The 18,586-nt window shown below is 32.8% G+C and overlaps 1 protein-coding gene across 1 annotated transcript in view; it reads right to left on the bottom strand.

Annotated features, from left to right (window-relative positions):
* LOC143227318 (transient receptor potential cation channel trpm-like) overlaps positions 1–18,586 on the bottom strand; it is an 81,822-nt gene that overhangs the window by 60,154 nt on the left and 3,082 nt on the right. The window contains exons 2-7 of the mRNA XM_076458774.1: positions 15,041–15,140; positions 12,647–12,723; positions 10,061–10,256; positions 9,268–9,481; positions 8,627–8,751; positions 2,616–2,790 (exon numbers count right to left, since the gene is read on the bottom strand). Of these exons, the coding sequence (XP_076314889.1) occupies positions 2,616–2,790; positions 8,627–8,751; positions 9,268–9,481; positions 10,061–10,256; positions 12,647–12,723; positions 15,041–15,070 (817 nt within the window). The 5' untranslated portion in view covers positions 15,071–15,140. The remainder of the gene's footprint in view (positions 1–2,615; positions 2,791–8,626; positions 8,752–9,267; positions 9,482–10,060; positions 10,257–12,646; positions 12,724–15,040; positions 15,141–18,586) is intronic.

The following is an 18,586-nucleotide window of genomic DNA, read 5'->3' as shown; positions in this document are numbered from 1 at the left end:
AAGTTAGTCACACCACTTCTGATACCACACTTACAAAAGTTAGTCACACCACTTCTGATACCACACTTACAAAAGTTAGTCACACCACTTCTGATACCACACTTACAAAAGTTAGTCACACCACTTCTGATACCACACTTACAAAAGTTAGTCACACCACTTCTGATACCAGACGTACAAAAGTTAGTCACACCACTTCTGATACCACACTTACAAAAGTTAGTCACACCACTTCTGATACCAGACGTACAAAAGTTAGTTACACCACTTCTGATACCAGACGTACAAAAGTTAGTCACACCACTTCTGATACCAGACGTACAAAAGTTAGTCACACCACTTCTGATACCACACTTACAAAAGTTAGTCACACCACTTCTGATACCAGACGTACAAAAGTTAGTTACACCACTTCTGATACCAGACGTACAAAAGTTAGTCACACCACTTCTGATACCAGACGTACATGATTGCTTGTTATAGTACATTAATTTGATATGGATTACAACTGTGGTGAAGAGAAGAAGGTATTTTAATTTACTGAAAGACATAGATACTTTGTTACAAATTTAGTAACTGCATTTCATTTACACAAATTATTAACTATTACTAATTAACTTTTATGACCAATTTTTCTAGTTAGGGTTTTGTCACCTCCACAGATATCAGGATAATTATGAGCCCAAAAAAGAAATGTAACCAATTTACCAAACCCACTGTCTTCTTGTCTATTTAATAACAACACTGATGGAACAGAACTGATACGGAAATACACAGTTGTTCCTTAATCTAGGCACATAATTTAATTATAAAGTTTGCCAAAAATATTTAGAGATTTAGTATATTTAAAATTTGTTCTGAAGTAAATTGTTTTTAAATAAAGTACTATATGATATCAACAGTGTAAGCTGTGCATAATGTGTAAAACCCAACAGCGTAACCTGTGTATAATGTGTAAAATCCAACAGCGTAAGCTGTGCATAATGTGTAAAACCCAACAGCGTAAGCTGTGAATAATGTGTAAAACCCAACAGTGTAAAGATGTGTATGATGTGTAAAACCCAACAGTGTAAAGATGTGTATAATGTGTAAAACCCAACAGTGTAAAGATGTGTATAATGTGTAAAACACCACAACGTAAAGCTGTGTATAATGTGTAAAACCCAACAGTGTAAGCTGTGTATAATGTGTAAAACCCAACAGTGTAAGCTGTGAATAATGTGTAAAACCCAACAGTGTAAGCTGTGAATAATGTGTAAAACCCAACAGTGTAAGCTGTGAATAATGTGTAAAACCCAACAGTGTAAGCTGTGAATAATGTGTAAAATCCAACAGTGTAAGCTGTGAATAATGTGTAAAATCCAACAGTGTAAGCTGTGAATAATGTGTAAAATCCAACAGTGTAAGCTGTGAATAATGTGTAAAACCCAACAGCGTAAGCTGTGCATAATGTGTAAAACCCAACAGTGTAAAGATGTGTATAATGTGTAAAACCCAACAGTGTAAAGATGTGTATAATGTGTAAAACCCAACAGTGTAAAGATGTGTATAATGTGTAAAACCCAAGAGTGTAAAGCTGTGCATAATGTGTAAAACCCAACAGTGTAAAGATGTGTATAATGTGTAAAACCCAACAGTGTAAAGATGTGTATAATGTGTAAAACCCAAGAGTGTAAAGCTGTGAATAATGTGTAAAACACCACAGTGTAAAGATGCGTATAATGTGTAAAAACCCAAGTGTAAAGATGTGTATAATGTGTAAAACCCAACAGTGTAAGCTGTGAATAATGTGTAAAACCCAAGTGTAAAGATGTGTATAATGTGTAAAACCCAACAGTGTAAGCTGTGAATAATGTGTAAAACCCAACAGTGTAAGCTGTGAATAATGTGTAAAATACCACAATGTAAAGCTGTGAATAATGTGTAAAACCCCACAGTGTAAGCTGTGAATAATGTGTAAAATCCAACAGTGTAAGCTGTGAATAATGTGTAAAATCCAACAGTGTAAGCTGTGTATAATGTGTAAAACCCCACAGTGTAAGCTGTGTAAAACCCAACAGTGTAAAGCTGTGTATAATGTGTAAAACCCAACAGTGTAAGCTGTGAATAATGTGTAAAACACCACAGTGTAAAGATGTGTATAATGTGTAAAACCCAACAGTGTAAAGCTGTATAATGTGTAAAACCCAACAGTGTAAAGCTGTGAATAATGTGTAAAATACCACAGTATAACCTGTGTACAATGTGCAAAAAACTACAGTGTAACCTGTGTATAACATGTAAATAACAACACTGTAACCTGTGTATAATGTGTATATATAAACAACAAAACACTCTGAAAAATTACATTAGGGCATTATTTTTCTTATATTGTGGCTCATCTAATTTTTTATTTATCCTGCAAAGCAATTAAGATTTATTTTGGACATCACAAGAAATTTGTCACCGACTTTATAACTACAGAAGTACCTACTTTCCAGCCTATTCACACTATGTGTTCTATTATTATGGCCTACAAAAATTTTTAACACACTACACTGTTATACAAATAACTGTTACTGTACATCTATAAAGAAATTCGAAAGTTCAATAATACATAAATGGCTGGATTGAACCTACGTGGTTGAATTTTCTGTTTAGAGATGTACTTTCAAGCTTCTTATGGAAAGCTATCTCTGCTCCATACTTTCCCATGGTACCGTTATCAACTAGCAAGAAGTAGGAGTGGTGATTGTTCAGAACCGTTAAACGGCTCTTAGGTGATGAAATACTATGGTATGGTACTACTGTCTGAAAGGAAAGCGCCAATTCACCAACATGTTTTAACATTTTCTTTTAAAAGTAAGTTTTATGACAAACATTTAGCACACACTCCATAATTTTATACACAAATATACATTTAGAAAGAAATAAATGGTTCAGGTATTTAATTGGAAAAAATAATTTAGACGTTCATCCACATTCTAGTTACGTACAACTGCTGAAGAAAACCAGCAAGAAAAACCATATCAAGTTCCGTTTTATAAAATGTACATCTATATATATATATACTTATTAATACATAAATAAACCTTAAACTTCATGAAAAACAAAGAATAATTTATATATTCGATTTAATCTTAAATTATTACTTAAATATTATTTTTAAAAAATCAAGTCCCTTCTTCCCAAAATAAAAACAGAAAATTTATTTAAGTGAAAATAATAAATAATTAAACTGTATAAATATGTACATAATTAACGATTAATCACTGTATTTTTTTTTTTTTATCAACACTAATACCTAAATACGTTATTCCAACCCAGTGATATATCTTGGTCATATTCATCTGGAACTCATATGATCAATATTCACTCTCATTAAGAATTCATCACTTTCTACTTTCACAAGTGGAAATAATTAACACATCGCAAAGTACACTGAGCTGCTTCTACTAAGTTGTTCATTAATAGACACAAACAAAAGTTAATTACACAGTACACTGAGCTACTTGTACTAAATTGTTCGTCGATACACACAAACAAAAAAACAAACTTAATTACATAGCACACTGAGCTGCTTATTCCAAGTTGTACTTTGATACACACAAACAAAAACAATAAGTTAATTACATGGTACACCGAGCTACTTTTACCAAGTTGTTCATTGATAGACACAACCAAAAAAAAGCAATATGTTAATTACACTGTACACTGAGCTGATTGCAAAGATGCCAACTATTTCAAATGACTGAGCGCGTAATGATTGTAGACAGAACCCTTTATCATTTGCAGCTAATAGGCCTGACCAATGTCTCTAAGCTGCTTATTATTATAACTATTATTATTTATCACTGCTATAGATTGCTCATTTATGACTGTGTTTTGTGTATTTAATAAATGAATTTTAAAAACATTCTTTTGAAATTATGTCTTTTATTTAGTTCAGAGTAACAAACATACAGGTAAAACAACATTGAACATGCACAAACAGTAAGGAAAAAAAGCCTTTGTGTAAAGACTAGTTTATATCATGTTTATGACACTTACTGTAATAGCTTTGCAGCTGTTGCAGCCTTTGCTTTCATGAGAATGTCTCTGGATGGTTGGGAGTTATAACAACATTGTCCATTTGACTACATACACATCTTGTGTGTTATAATACTACTCAAAACTGAGGTGCTCAAGTTTGGTCTGAACTTGCTTTTGTTTTTTAGTCACTAAACTAAATATCCTTTTACTGTCAGCATTAGAATGGAAGATTGTAAGAATTCTAAGCATAACCATACACAGAATGTCATACTTCTGGTTGCCATTTCCATCCTTAACTGTAAACAGCTGAACCCAAAACTTGTCAACATTCAACTGAAGAACAGTTTCTGAGAAAGTATCAATTTAATAGTTCAAATATTGCTTTACCAACTTTTCAATAGTGTCATGCTCATGTATATTGACAAGGACAGGATACCTGCTGTGAAGAAATGCAGAGAAGAGAAATCTTTGCCAACTTTCAGTTTTGGATCAGAAACCTCTGCATGAATCAGAAGTTCATCATTTAGAGGGAAATGTTTCATCATGTAATTTATAGCTGCAATATAGTATTTCTTGACACTGGTGTAGAAGCTGATCAGGTCAGGTCCTTTTCATATTTAACAATGTATTCCTTGGCAGCATTTCCAATAGAAACTACCTCATCAGATATATGTAAGTATTCATTGTTGTAGTCAAGTTCAGTGATGTTGCCTTCAAGATATTCTGGCTTGATGTATCTGACAAGTATATTTTTAACTTGTGTAATCAGAGTTCTATGCATAATGTGTATGCAAGGTTCTTCTCTTTGCAATATCAAATTGACTTGCTCAAATAGAGGAATTGCAGACTGAATAAAAAGACAAAATAACAAGTTCATTTTGTTGTCCAAGAAAACTGTCAACTTATCTAACTTGCTCTGTACATAACTTTTCTTGGTTACTTTCTTGCTGGCTTTCATTTTCTTCTCTTTTCTCATTGATTGTCTCTTCTTTAGTTCAAGGTCAGACTGCCTAAACATATATTGAGTTACATCAAATGCTTCTTTGTCTGCTTTTGGAGACTGTTGTCTCATGTTCCTGTGTGGCTGAGAAGATATCCTGACTGTTAAAGTCTTGCTGCCTAATTGAGCTGCACGTTTAGATCCTTTTGAATCTAGTTTTTCCTTTCCTCAGTGAAAATACTTCTTCAATGGCTTCCACATGTCCAATATTCTGTTGAGGCACACCCCAAGTGATAGCCATCTTGTGTTAACAAGTTGTAGAATTTTTCTTGTTTCTTTGCCATACAATCCTTGAAACTCTTTTAAATGTTGTTTACTGCTAGCACTTTTGTCCAGGAAATAGTAGATATCTATCAATATATCAGAAACTGGGCAGGGCAATTCTCTGGAAGCTTTCTGGGCAGCAATATTCATGAGATGACAGGAACAGCCCATGAAGTAAATGCTAGGCTGTCGTCTTGAGATGTGTCCCATCACACCTTTACCTATACCAGACATAACTGAGGAATTGTCTGAAGGAAAACTAAGACATTTTCACATGGAATTTTCCTCTTTGTCAGTTCGTGGTCCAAAAGCTTGAAAATATTCTCTCCCATTGAAGCTTCTTTCCATTCCACCATTGTCAAAAGAGAACAGTTATTCCAAGCAAAGGATCAAGATATCGTACAACCACTGGATAGAGTTTTGAGTCATCCATGTTTGTGAATCCATCTGTGGCTAAACTGTAAACACTGTTAGTAAGTATGCTTGAAATCATTTTGTCATCTTCACAACCCAACATTTGTACAATGGCTGTAGATTTGGTTCTAGCCATATTTTTTCACTACATCAGAGTCTGGGAACATTTTTCTGAATAGATGTCCTGCATGATCAGCTACAGTTAGGGGTAAATTATGAGCAATGACAAATTGCGTGAACATCACTTCTGCATTTATGGTTTCATATTCTGAATTCTTACTCATAAATGTCGTTATCTGCATCGTGTTTGTCTTCACCTCAGCCTTTTGTTGGTGAGATGCTGATTTTGTATGTCTGGAACAATCGTTTATTCCGCCATGGGCCACAGAAAAATTGATGTGACAAACTGTACAAAACGCATGACTGTCACTGACTTTTGATGCAATGACCGGATATTTTGCACTATACTCTTTCCTAAATTTTTGATTCACAGTTTTAGTCCTTTTAAATTTGCCAGAAACAAGACAATCTGGTGAATGAGGCCTCTTTTTTTCCATCTTGTGAACGATCGCATTGGTGTTTCTATGCTGCTTAGAAAGTGAGAAATATCCATCTATGCGAGAGCTGATTGGCTGACAAGCACTGATGACGTAACTATAGATTCCCCCATGTACCCAGTATGGAGAAGCACCGCACTCAAACTATTGGTAGACGTCAGAGATACAAATATTTTTTATTATTTCAAGCACAAACATGATTATCGCAAGTAGCCATTTGGACTACGTCTTTTATTTATCATCAAAATTTATTTGTATCTCACTAGAAATTTTCTTTTCACCCCTTTCAAGCCTGGGGGAAAAATTTATCACTATTTTATAGGCCTATGTAATATACAATAAATTGGGAGTTGCAACAAGTCATAACATTTGTCTGTATGAGCATATAGTCATAATGTATACACCAAAATCATAATGATTACGCTCAAATCATAATGGTTGGTATCTCTGTGATTGTACCAAGTTGTTCATTGATAGACAAACAAGAAAAACAATATATTACTTACACTGTACACTGAGCTGGTTGTAGTAAGTGGTTCATTGATAAACACAAAATAAAAACAATACTAATTACACAGCACACTGAGCTGGTTGTAGTAAGTGGTTCATTGATAAACACAAAATAAAAACAATACTAATTACACAGTACACTGAGCTGGTTGTAGTAAGTGGTTCATTGATAAACACAAAATAAAAACAACACTAATTACACAGTACACTGAACTGGTTGTAGTAAGTTGTTCATTAACAGACACAAACAAAGAAACAACACTAATTACACAGTACACTGAGCTGATTGTACCAAGTTGTTCATTGATAGACACAAACAAAAACACAATAAGTTAATTAATTATTTTCACTTGCAAAAGTAGAAAGTGATGAATTCTTAATGAGACTGAATATTAATTATACGAGTTCCAGATTAACGTGACCAACATATATCACTGGATTGGAATAACTGATTTAGTAATTAATGTTGTTAAAAAATATAATGGTTAATTTTTAATTATGTACATATTTATATAGTTTAAATATTTATTATTTCCATTTAAATATATTTTCTGTTTTTATTTTGGGAATAAGGGACTTGATTTTTTAAAAATAATATTTAAGTAATAATTTAAGATTACATGGAATATGTAAATTATCCCATGTTTTTCAGGAAGTTTAAGGTTTACTTATACACACACACAAAAAAAAACAATACTAAGTAACTGTAACGAAATGAACTGAACAATAAGTGCAACAAAACTACAATATTTTAAAAATCTATGTATTGTGACTGTTATTAAAACACTAGCTGATGTACCCATCAAACATACAAAGAACACAGAGGGCTACTAATAAGATTTTAAAAATCTATGTGTTGTGACTGTTATTAAAACACTAGCTGATGTACTCACCAAACATATGAATAAATAGAGGGCTACTAATAAGATTTTAAAAATCTAAGGATTGTGACTGTTATAAAAACACTAGCTGATGTACCCATCAAACACCTGGAGAATAAACAGAGGCCTACTAATAAAATTTTAAAAATCTATGTGTTGTGACTGTTATTAAAACGTCAGCTGATATACCCATCAAGCATATGAAGAATACATAGAATATGTTTGCATGTCTTTCAGTATCAATTTGTCTCTTTTGCTTTGTTTCTTCAGCAACTTTACTGATCAAGACAACTGTTTTCCTGTCTGCTCCAGTTATCTTTATATTTACTAAGTGTTCTTGATTTTGTCTTGTTATCCATCTAATTTTTATTTATATTGCTAAATGATGTTTTCTTTTCTTGTACATATTTCTGAACTATTTGTAGTCTTATTCAGAATATAGGTTTAGAATTTATTTCAAAGATGGTGTTAAAAATGTTCAATTGAAGAAAACTGAAGTGGCTTGATGCTGTAAATGTGCCATCTTTTAATTCAAATGACAATCAACATTTTAAATGTCTGATTTAATCTATAACAGTATTGAAAGTACTTGCTGTAAATATGATAATTTATGAAAACATTAACAAAATCCTGACTTCACTAGGATTTGAATGCAAGACCTTCACATGACATTCAATCTCAGTAACCACCGGCCACTTTGGCATCCAGTGTTTGAAATTCATAGCTAATAAGTATTAATTTAAAATAACATGGTCTTTATGTTTTCCACATAATAAAAAAGCTTGCTCTAAACATTTCTTATTAAAAATACTTACATATATATAAATCTTAACTGTATTGGTATTATTAGTACTTGAATGGAAGACATCTGTTTCATGTTCAGTCTAATTACTCAGACAATATGTATGCTACAACAAACTATACACACACACACACACACATATATATATATATATATAGAAGGAAATATTAAATGTATTTGTACATACATTCTTTCCAACTAATTCATGCTTATTCTCAATAATTCCCCATGGAGCAATTCCAATAGTCACCACTCTACGCTGTCTTGGTGTTCTTTCATTCAACAAAGCTTCTCCTACGTGTCGCATCACCCCTAATCATTCCAAGAAGTAAATATATCATTAATAACACGAAGAATGTGATAACAAAAATGTACTGCTCAACAGTTGGTGTTAGCCTCTTCTGCTCTTTCTTTATTGTTATACTCATGTTGAATCAGCAAAATTACTTTAAGTCAACAGTTTCTGTTAGCCTCTTCTGTTATGTCTTTATTGTTATACTCATGTTGCATTGCTCAACAGATATTAAATCAGCAACAGTACTTGAAGCCAACAGTTACAGTTATTGTGTTCTGTTATTTCTTTATTGTTGCTTTCATTGATGGTGTTTGTTCAAATTTTTTATTCATCTATTTTTTTTTAACTTTTTAATTTTATTTTTAAATATTATATTGTTTGCTTTTCACTGAACAGTGTAGCACAAACTAAACATTTACCGTGTTATTACAAGTTTCTAATTATTAAAATAAACAGATATCGTACATTTTTTATAATCCATGGATTTCATGTTGGTAAACGCGTCAATCAAATACATATCAATGAACTTTTACCTGTATTTGTTCCAGCAGTAAATATCCAAGCTCCAGTAGTTTTTGCTGCCTTAACAAGCCCTTTTCTGAGAACCTGTTTTAGCTTATGTTGTAGTTCAAAATTAGCCTTTCCTCCATGAACACTGATTAAAAGCTTTGGAAGTTCCAGCTTCCATTCTTCCGTGAGTAACTGGAGAACTAACTCTGGTCGAGTGTCGTAACTCAGCCTAACATACTTGAAAATTAAGAAATAATTCTATCTACATTCCGCTAAGGTCATAATTCATTTGCAATATATCCTAAACAAGTAGTTTAACTGTTCAATATGAAAATAGAAGGTAATATTATTTTCAAACAATATTCTACTGAAACAACTGTTAATGGCATCACACTTACTTACTACTTACAATAAAGGTTTTAACAAATACATTTGTTCATTTTCCTGAAACAACTTTTATATCTCCAAATATCCAAAGGAACATTTTTAACTTTTATTATTATAGATAAATTAAGTTTGGTGGTCGGTTATTTCTAGAATAGCCTTTTGTTACTATGTTATACCATATATCAGGTACGAGGGATTCATACAAACCAAAACCACTTAATACTAACAAGATCTCTTAATCTTAGAGAAATTTTAATGACAGATGAACAATAAAATATAAATAGTGATGATAATATCAAAACCTAATAATAAAATTACGATGCTCACAAACCAGTAATGTTTCATCAGACAATTATAAACAGTCATGTATATATAATAACAACACCTTATACAATTAACCAGTATGTTTTACTGAAGATATGTTTCTACCTGTGCTTTAAGAGGATGAGAACTGCCTTGAAACTCAATTATTCCAAAAGCATCTGTAGGGTAGAGGGTTGTGTGACGAGAGAATGACCAGTGTTCATCTCCTGACAACTGTGAGCTTCCACTGTGAATACTAAACCCTCCTAAGCTCTGAGTGGCCAAAGGGGAATGCTGTTCAAAGACCAGGCCACAACAACACCTGTTAAAAAGCAAAATAAATACAGTTCACAACATCAAATGTATTCCATAACAGTAAAAACACCATAGTACTAAGTTAAAAGAAGAAATCAAATTTAGTAAAATTTAAAACACTTACTTCCTGATGCACTGACTGAAAACATTTCAAGTACATAAAAGTACAGTTTGCTATATTTCTTGTCATTAACATTTTGTTAACCTTTGATAAAAAATCATATATTAGATATTCCTTTGAGTGCTAAATTATCATCAAAATTTATCTGCTAGTGTTTGTTGGTCAAAAATTATCAATATTAATCTACACTGTACATTAACAGCACATTTAAACATTTTTTACACATTTATTATCAGAGGTGTCGATAATAAACACTTTATAAATATATCAAAAAATTAAATACTTTATAAATATATCAAAAAATTAAACACTTTATAAATATATCAAAAAATTAAACAAGATAATACTTTATAAATATATCAAAAACATTTATATTATAAATGTACACTACAAAAAAAAAGCCATGTTATAAAAATATAAAACTTCACTGAAGTCAAATATATTTTAAGACAAGACTTATTCATATGGGCTGTGCTTTGTGAAGCACATGTAATATAAGTTGTGTCAAGCACATGTAATATACTCTTCAAAAAAAAGAAACGCAAAAGGGATATTTTTGTTATTTTAAAGAGAAATATATGTAATAACGTTACAAGCTCAGAGTATGTGATGTTACATGTGTTAAGGCACTGATTGTCAGATCAAAATGACAATAAAAGTTGTGCACTTTGAAAATGGAGGAAAACATTGGATTTTTCGCCAAAACACATTCGTGTCCAATAAATTTGTTTGAGAGATCTGCATGTTCTGCAAGTGCAACACGTGCAAAATCCCTATAAAAGTGACGGGTTCTCGGTTTCCATAGCTCAGTGTTAAGCCACTGACACGCAATACAGTTACGCCAAGACTGACTGAAGCACAACGCAACAACGCCATCGGTCGCTTGGAAGCAGGTGAATCTCGATCAGATGTTGCTAGAGCTGTGAATGTCCACCCAAGCACCATCACAAGGCTATGGAATCGTCACCAACAATATGGATCAACTCGTGACCGTCCACGACCTGGCAGATCAGGTATGACCACGCCCGCACAAGATCGCAACATCTGGTTACGTCACCTTCAGGATAGGAACACCACTACGACGTCTACTGCCTCAACCATACCAGGGCTGCGTAGGATTTCCGATCAGACCGTATGCAACCGTCTACGAGATTCTTAGGCCCCATGTGCAACCCCTCATGGTGAACATCAATGACGTTTTTCAACATGACAACGCCCGTCCTCACACAGCCCGACTCACCACTGTCTTCTTGAGACACCACAACATCAACATTCTTCCCTGGCTCTCCAGATCACTAGATTTAAACCCCATCGAACATCTTTGGGACGAGTTGTACCAACGTCTGCGACGGCGACAACCTCAACTGCAGACTCTATCTCAGCTTGCAGCAGCTTTGCAGACTGAGTGGACAGCCATTCCACAGGATGTGATTCGTCATCTCATCGCTTCCAATGGGCAGGAGATGCCAAGCAGTTATTGATGCTCACGGAGGGCATACTCGCTATTGACGTTGAATGACGTTAAACTTCAACTAGTGAGTGTGGACTTCGCCTTTGCAGACTTTGGATGTTCAGCAGTGAATGTGCAAAGTTTCACACATGTCATACAGAACTACCCGGAATAAACTTTTTAAGAATATGTTTCAAATTTTGCCTTTTGTGTTTCTTTTTTTGAAGAGTATATAAGTTGTGTCAAGCACATGTAATAAGTTGTTTTCATAGACAATATCTGTCAAACTGTAGGCTGTGTCCACTAATGTGTTCTTAAAATTCCAAAAATGTTCAGTAAAAACTACCACAAACTTCTTTTTCTAACCATAAAAGAATCTAAAGTATGTTTGAAATGATGAATCAAATTTAAAATAATAATTTTATATCAATAGAGTATATTATTAACTTTTGGTAAATTTGGTTTCCTTACTAAATGACTCTTGGTAACAAACAAAAAAGAGAACTTAACCAGTCATTAACATAATATTTTTTTAGAGAAATATACTAGAACATTTACTTTCTTATTCTTTGATAGATTGTTTAGGCAGAGTACTCATGATGAAACTCTGTAGAATGGACGACAACTGCCTTTTGCGGAGGCACAAGTGTAGGGGACGACATTTCGAAAGTTTCATCATTTACTTTCTTATAAAATATTGTGGAACAAGAAGTTAAATGTATACATTTCTAATGTAAATATAGCATCTCTAGGCATAATACTTTTAACATGAAATTTCTGTATCAGTCTTTGAATACAATGTACACAAGAGTGATAAAAACCTAACCTGTTTTGATCTTTGGATGAAGGAATAAACTTGCAACATTCCCTCTTTTGAAATTTAGTCTCAATAGCAAACTGAGTCTGAAACAGGAAGAACTCATTAATTTTCACATTACAACAACCACAAAGTTAGAAACAAAACATTATTTGACAAAACATTTATTTGAATGTGTGACTTTCTGTATTAATCTACATATTTAACAACTGATATAACTAAAATGCAATTGCTTTCATTCATATGTTATTCATAAACTCAAAAGTAACTACTGATAATCAAACAACTGGTTTACTTTTAGATGCCAATTATGGTAAGATAAGCATCTACAAGTATAAACTGAAAAAAAATAAAAGTTAAATGAAAATCTTGATATGTCGAGTAATAGAGGGCCTTTACTGAACAATTATGATTCTGATAAGTGATGAGTAATAAAGGGCCTTTACTGAACAGTTATGATTCTGATATGTGATGAGTAATAAAGGGCCTTTACTGAACGGTTATGATTCTGATAAGTGATGAGTAATAAAGGGCCTTTACTGAACAATTATGATTCTGATAAGTGATGAGTAATAAAGGGCCTTTACTGAACGGTTATGATTCTGATAAAAGTGATGAGTAATAAAGGGCCTTTACTGAACGGTTATGATTCTGATAAGTGATGAGTAATAAAGGGCCTTTACTGAACAGTTATGATTCTGATATGTGATGAGTAATAAAGGGCCTTTACTGAACAGTTATGATTCTGATAAGTGATGAGTAATAAAGGGCCTTTACTGAACAATTATGATTCTGATAAGTGATGAGTAATAAAGGGCCTTTACTGAACGGTTATGATTCTGATAAAAGTGATGAGTAATAAAGGGCCTTTACTGAACGGTTATGATTCTGATAAGTGATGAGTAATAAAGGGCCTTTACTGAACAGTTATGATTCTGATAAAAGTGATGAGTAATAAAGGGGCTTTACTGAACAGTTATGATTCTGATAAGTGATGAGTAATAAAGGGGCTTTACTGACGATGACCGAAGAAGGTCGAAACGTTGTTCGCTCTTCTATGTAAAGTGTTTTCTCAGCCCAAACGAGCCGTTTTTGCATATAAATTTACTGAACAGTTATGATTCTGATAAGTGATGAGTAATAAAGGGCCTTTACTGAACAGTTATGATTCTGATAAAAGTGATGAGTAATAAAGGGGCTTTACTGAACAGTTATGATTCTGATAAAAGAATTAGCACAATTAATTTAATAAAAAACAACTATATTAATGTATTTGTTCGATTTAATTCAAGATAACATTTACACTATGATATGAGAAGCCATAAACAACAATAAAACAAGGTGAACTTTATACAAAAACTATGCCAAGAAAACCAGTAATGATATTCTAATGCACTTCATCCAATTACCTGGAAACAATAACACAAATTAAAACATTATTCAAATAAAACATAAAAATAAGTTTAATTTTATGCATAAATATAAAGAAAAGTTAATAAAGCAAGTTAAGTGAAAGATACTTATACAGATCTAGCTAGAATGAGTGATTGATAGTTAAAAAACATTAGCTCTAACAACTGAAATAATATGATAAAACAGCAATATTAACACTGCACAAAATGTATTATAGTTGTATCTAAGAAATTATAATCAACTTGTGTTATTCAATCAAAATTTCTTTCTTAAATAACTTTAACTACACTTAATGAAAGAAGACAAAAATACTAAAATTATACTTTCTTTAGTTTAAATTCAGTTTTATATTTTTCTCCATACTTTTGTAACAGTAAGCATAAAGTATTACAAGAGTACCGTATTTCTGATTTACTTTCAAAATTATACAAAATACATTTTCAATTACCTCTAAGTTTGCTACAACCATGACTTAAATGTCAACATCTCAGAGTTTTAATTCAAGAAGTCAGTTTCTTTTATAAGACTAGAATGTTTAAGAATAAAACAAAGAATGATAAAAGTATTTAGAAAATAGATGCAGAGAAACACGAATCACAAAACTCTTCAAACATCAACTTGTAACGCATTCGTATTTCTCAAGTTATTTCATTCAACTTTGACTTATTATCAAAATAAAACAAATTACTCATTCAGTGCAATCAATTTTTATCAGATATGCTGTATATAAATTGGCATGTTAAAAGATAAGTTTCTTGACAATATAGTTTTATTTACATTTACACATATCGAATAATAAGTAACTAGGTAATTTCACAATAACTAAAATAAGACTGGTAAACATTCTGTCCCACCAATTTCTAAATATAGACATTTTAATCTGTTAATTGTACAATGCTTTTGAAAAATCTGACGATAAAACATCATGTTGTGTAAACCTTAACAATTATATTTTCTTCAAAGGTCAAATGACCAAAACTCAGAACAAACCTTTGTGGATGCTGTCTCCATAGTAACCATAAGTAATTTCTTTCCACAGGAAGAACTCCCCACTTTGACAGATCCTTTTATGTGTTTACATTTCTATGCACTGAAAAAAGTATACAAATTTCTTATCAGTAAAAAAACATAATAATCCCATATTATTTATCAGGAAGAAACAAACAATGAATTGTTTGTTGAACAGCATTCCAAACAGACTCAGGAATGTCACCAAGACATAATATTCATCTTGGAGTAAGTGTACAAAATCAATACAATAACACTAAATTTGGCATCAGGTTTTTTTGTTCCTGGTCTAAAATTCGACATTGTTGTGTTCGTATCTCTGTTTACACGCTAATGACAGTAAACCTGACAAACATGCTTAGATATAATGAGTAAGTTTCTTAATGTATTTTTTATTGGAGATATATACCCCCATGAAGTAGCTACAGAATTAACTGGTGATAAGGACAAAGCTTTATGAAACCTCTGTGAATCATGCAGGGGCTTTGAACACTGCAAAGGATCATGGGTATTCTATTCTGGTTATTACAATGGCCACAAGTACTCTATTGTCATTATTATAATGTCCATGGGTATTCTATTCTGGTTATTATAATGGTCACAAGTACTCTATTGTCATTATTATAATGGTCACAAGTACTCTACTGTCATTATTATAATGCCCATGAGTATTCTATTCTGGTTATTATAATGGTCACAAGTACTCTATTCTGGTTATTATAATGCCCATGGATATTCTATTGTCATTATTATAAACCAGTAAATAAACCATATGATTCCACTACCAAATAATTTTATTAGAACACAAACCAGTAAATAAATCATATGATTCCACTAGCATATAGGCCCAGCATGGCCAGGTGGTTGAGGCACTCAACTCGTGATCTGAGGGTCATGGATTTCAATCTCCATCACAACAGCCATGTTTGCCCTTTCAGCACTGGGGGTGTTATAATGTTACAGTCAATCCCACTATTTGTTGGTAAAAGAGTAGCCCAAGAGTTGGCAGTGATGACTAGCTGCCTTCCCTCTAGTCTAACACTGCTAAATTAGGGATGACTAGCACAGATAGCCCTCATGTAGCTTTGCACGAAATTTCAAACAAACCAAATCCACTACCAGATAATTTATTTTCTGGTTTGCGTGCTAATAAAACTATTTTATTTCACTACCAGACAATTTTATATAAATCACCCCTACACTCAATAAATCTCCATTATTTGTAACTTGATATCGTATATTTAAAATAACTGTATTACCCAAGAAAAAAGCTTGACATGCTGAACGTATGGAAGAAAGCATACTCTTAGTTTATCAGGCAAAACCTACAGAGCAGTAATAACAAATCAATTTATATAATATGAACTGATTTGAATAGTTGTATTTTAAAAAGGTTATTTTATCAGTTTTATATTTACAAATTCTCAATTTATAAATATTGAAACAAACTTTAAAAATATTTCATACTTTCAACTGCATGTTCCTCTCGTCCAGTTAAAATACTCGCTTACGTAATGCAAGCTACACCATGGAAAGTCGAATGTAGATACCTATATTTTGGGTTTTTCCTACAACCAGTACATACTAGTTTTATATCTCAGTCTAACAATGCTCGTCTAGACATCGCCGTCATCGTAAAATGAAAATAACAAAACAAAATACCAAGGTGAAATAGCTTTAAATACTACAAGTCTAGGAACGTGATATGCAAGGGCAGGTTCGATATCTTCAACAACTGTTATCACACGATACGAGAAATTTGTGTCACCTCATGCTGTGATAAAAGAAAATGGTTTGAAACAATGGCTATCATAACTTGTGATAGCCATGGCACGTGACAAAGGAGAAACTTCACGGAAAGCACCTCAATAGTATACGATTAAACATAGTTAAACACACTTAAAGTTGTGTAACACAATATAAACGTTTAACTGTACTTGCTTTATTTTGTGCGACTAGAATGTCCTGATTTAAATTCCCAGCTAGTATGGGATCGGTACAAATCAACACATACACAGAAGAAACTTATACATTTATCGATATTTAAAAACTGTACTCAAATAACTTAGTTATCCTGTCGATATCTGCGAGTTTATTACACAACTGACTTGTCTGATGGTGAACTGGTGACTGTTTTTCGACGTAATTAAAAACAAGTAAACAGGTATCCGTTTGTTTATACTGACAGTATTAAGACTTTCAAACTTTGCTATATAAACCTACACATTTAGAAACACGAACACGAAATCAAAATAGCTTTATTTTTCAATGAATCAACATTCCTGTTAAAGTGTTGGATTCAGTTTTACACACGTTTCTTATCGGTTCTACCATCACCTACGACACAAGTCAAGAAATATATTTATCTGAGAGTATTTAATGAAAGGTTTTATATTTCATGAAACTTCATATTGTATTTTCTATCTTCACCAGAGGTAAGTGTCTTAAGATAGAACTAATATGGCTAACGCCTAAATTGACTTGATTTGTTCGCTTTGTTTAATTTCGCGTAAAGCTATTCGAAAGCTGATTACAGTTTTGTGGTGATAAATTAGAGGAAACAGCTAGTCAACACCACCCACCGCCAACTCTTGTCAAACCGAACGGTGAAATTTGTCCGTAAGTCTAGTGCCCACTGGCAGGACGGCATATCTGCGGACTCACAACGCTAGAAACGTGTGTTTTCGATACCAGTGAGAGTCAGAGCACAGGCAGTCCATTGTTTACCTCAAACAATAAATCGTATGTAGCATGCCAACGGAGTTGCATGGCTCTCGTCCCGTTATCGTAAAATATAATTCGTGTTTATTCTCTGGCTTCGCACTTTTGAGCCGTGGGTACGTTACAATAATTACGATTTATATTTTACGATAACGGGACGAGAGCCATGCAACTCCATATGTTGCATGCCATGGGGAGCCATTTGGCCACGATAGGCCTAAAATTGTATTTAATTATTACCTTTATTTCAACCTAAATCACACAGATATATTCAACATTGTTTATAAGTGTACCTTAGCCTTAAGTACTCCTAACAACAATAGTACCAAACTGACTAAAAGTTCATTTGAATTATCAAATGTCGGAACACTACACATAATTAGTTATACTCATTACTGGGTTAATTTTTAGTTTCTTGTAGATATATCGCTTTGGTAATGTTAACTTACATATTCACACACAGATAAATATTCATTCATATTGGTACACCCATCTTTGTTTATTGTTGTTCTAAACAGACAAGTTTTTAAAGCAGACTCTGTGATAGTCTGTATACCATTTGTTCCTTTCTCATACAGCCAATTCCCTCAATTCTTGGTTGGTATGGTAGTGTACATCACCTCAGTTCTGGTAAATAGTGTGATATAGACTCCTCAACACTGCACCAAAGTCAACAAGCAGAGTCCTTTATCAAATTATGCATTAGAATCAACACACTAGCTCACAATCCCCATTATACTGTGAATAATCAAATATGGATTATTTATTCCATCAGATGAAGGTGTCTGTTAGCACCTAACCATTACA

The sequence above is a fragment of the Tachypleus tridentatus genome, chromosome 9 (assembly GCF_004210375.1).
Source record: "Tachypleus tridentatus isolate NWPU-2018 chromosome 9, ASM421037v1, whole genome shotgun sequence".
Taxonomy (NCBI): Eukaryota; Metazoa; Arthropoda; class Merostomata; order Xiphosura; family Limulidae; genus Tachypleus; species Tachypleus tridentatus.
The sequence above is the reverse complement of the archived record's forward strand: the minus strand, read 5'-3'. Positions and strand labels throughout refer to the sequence as shown.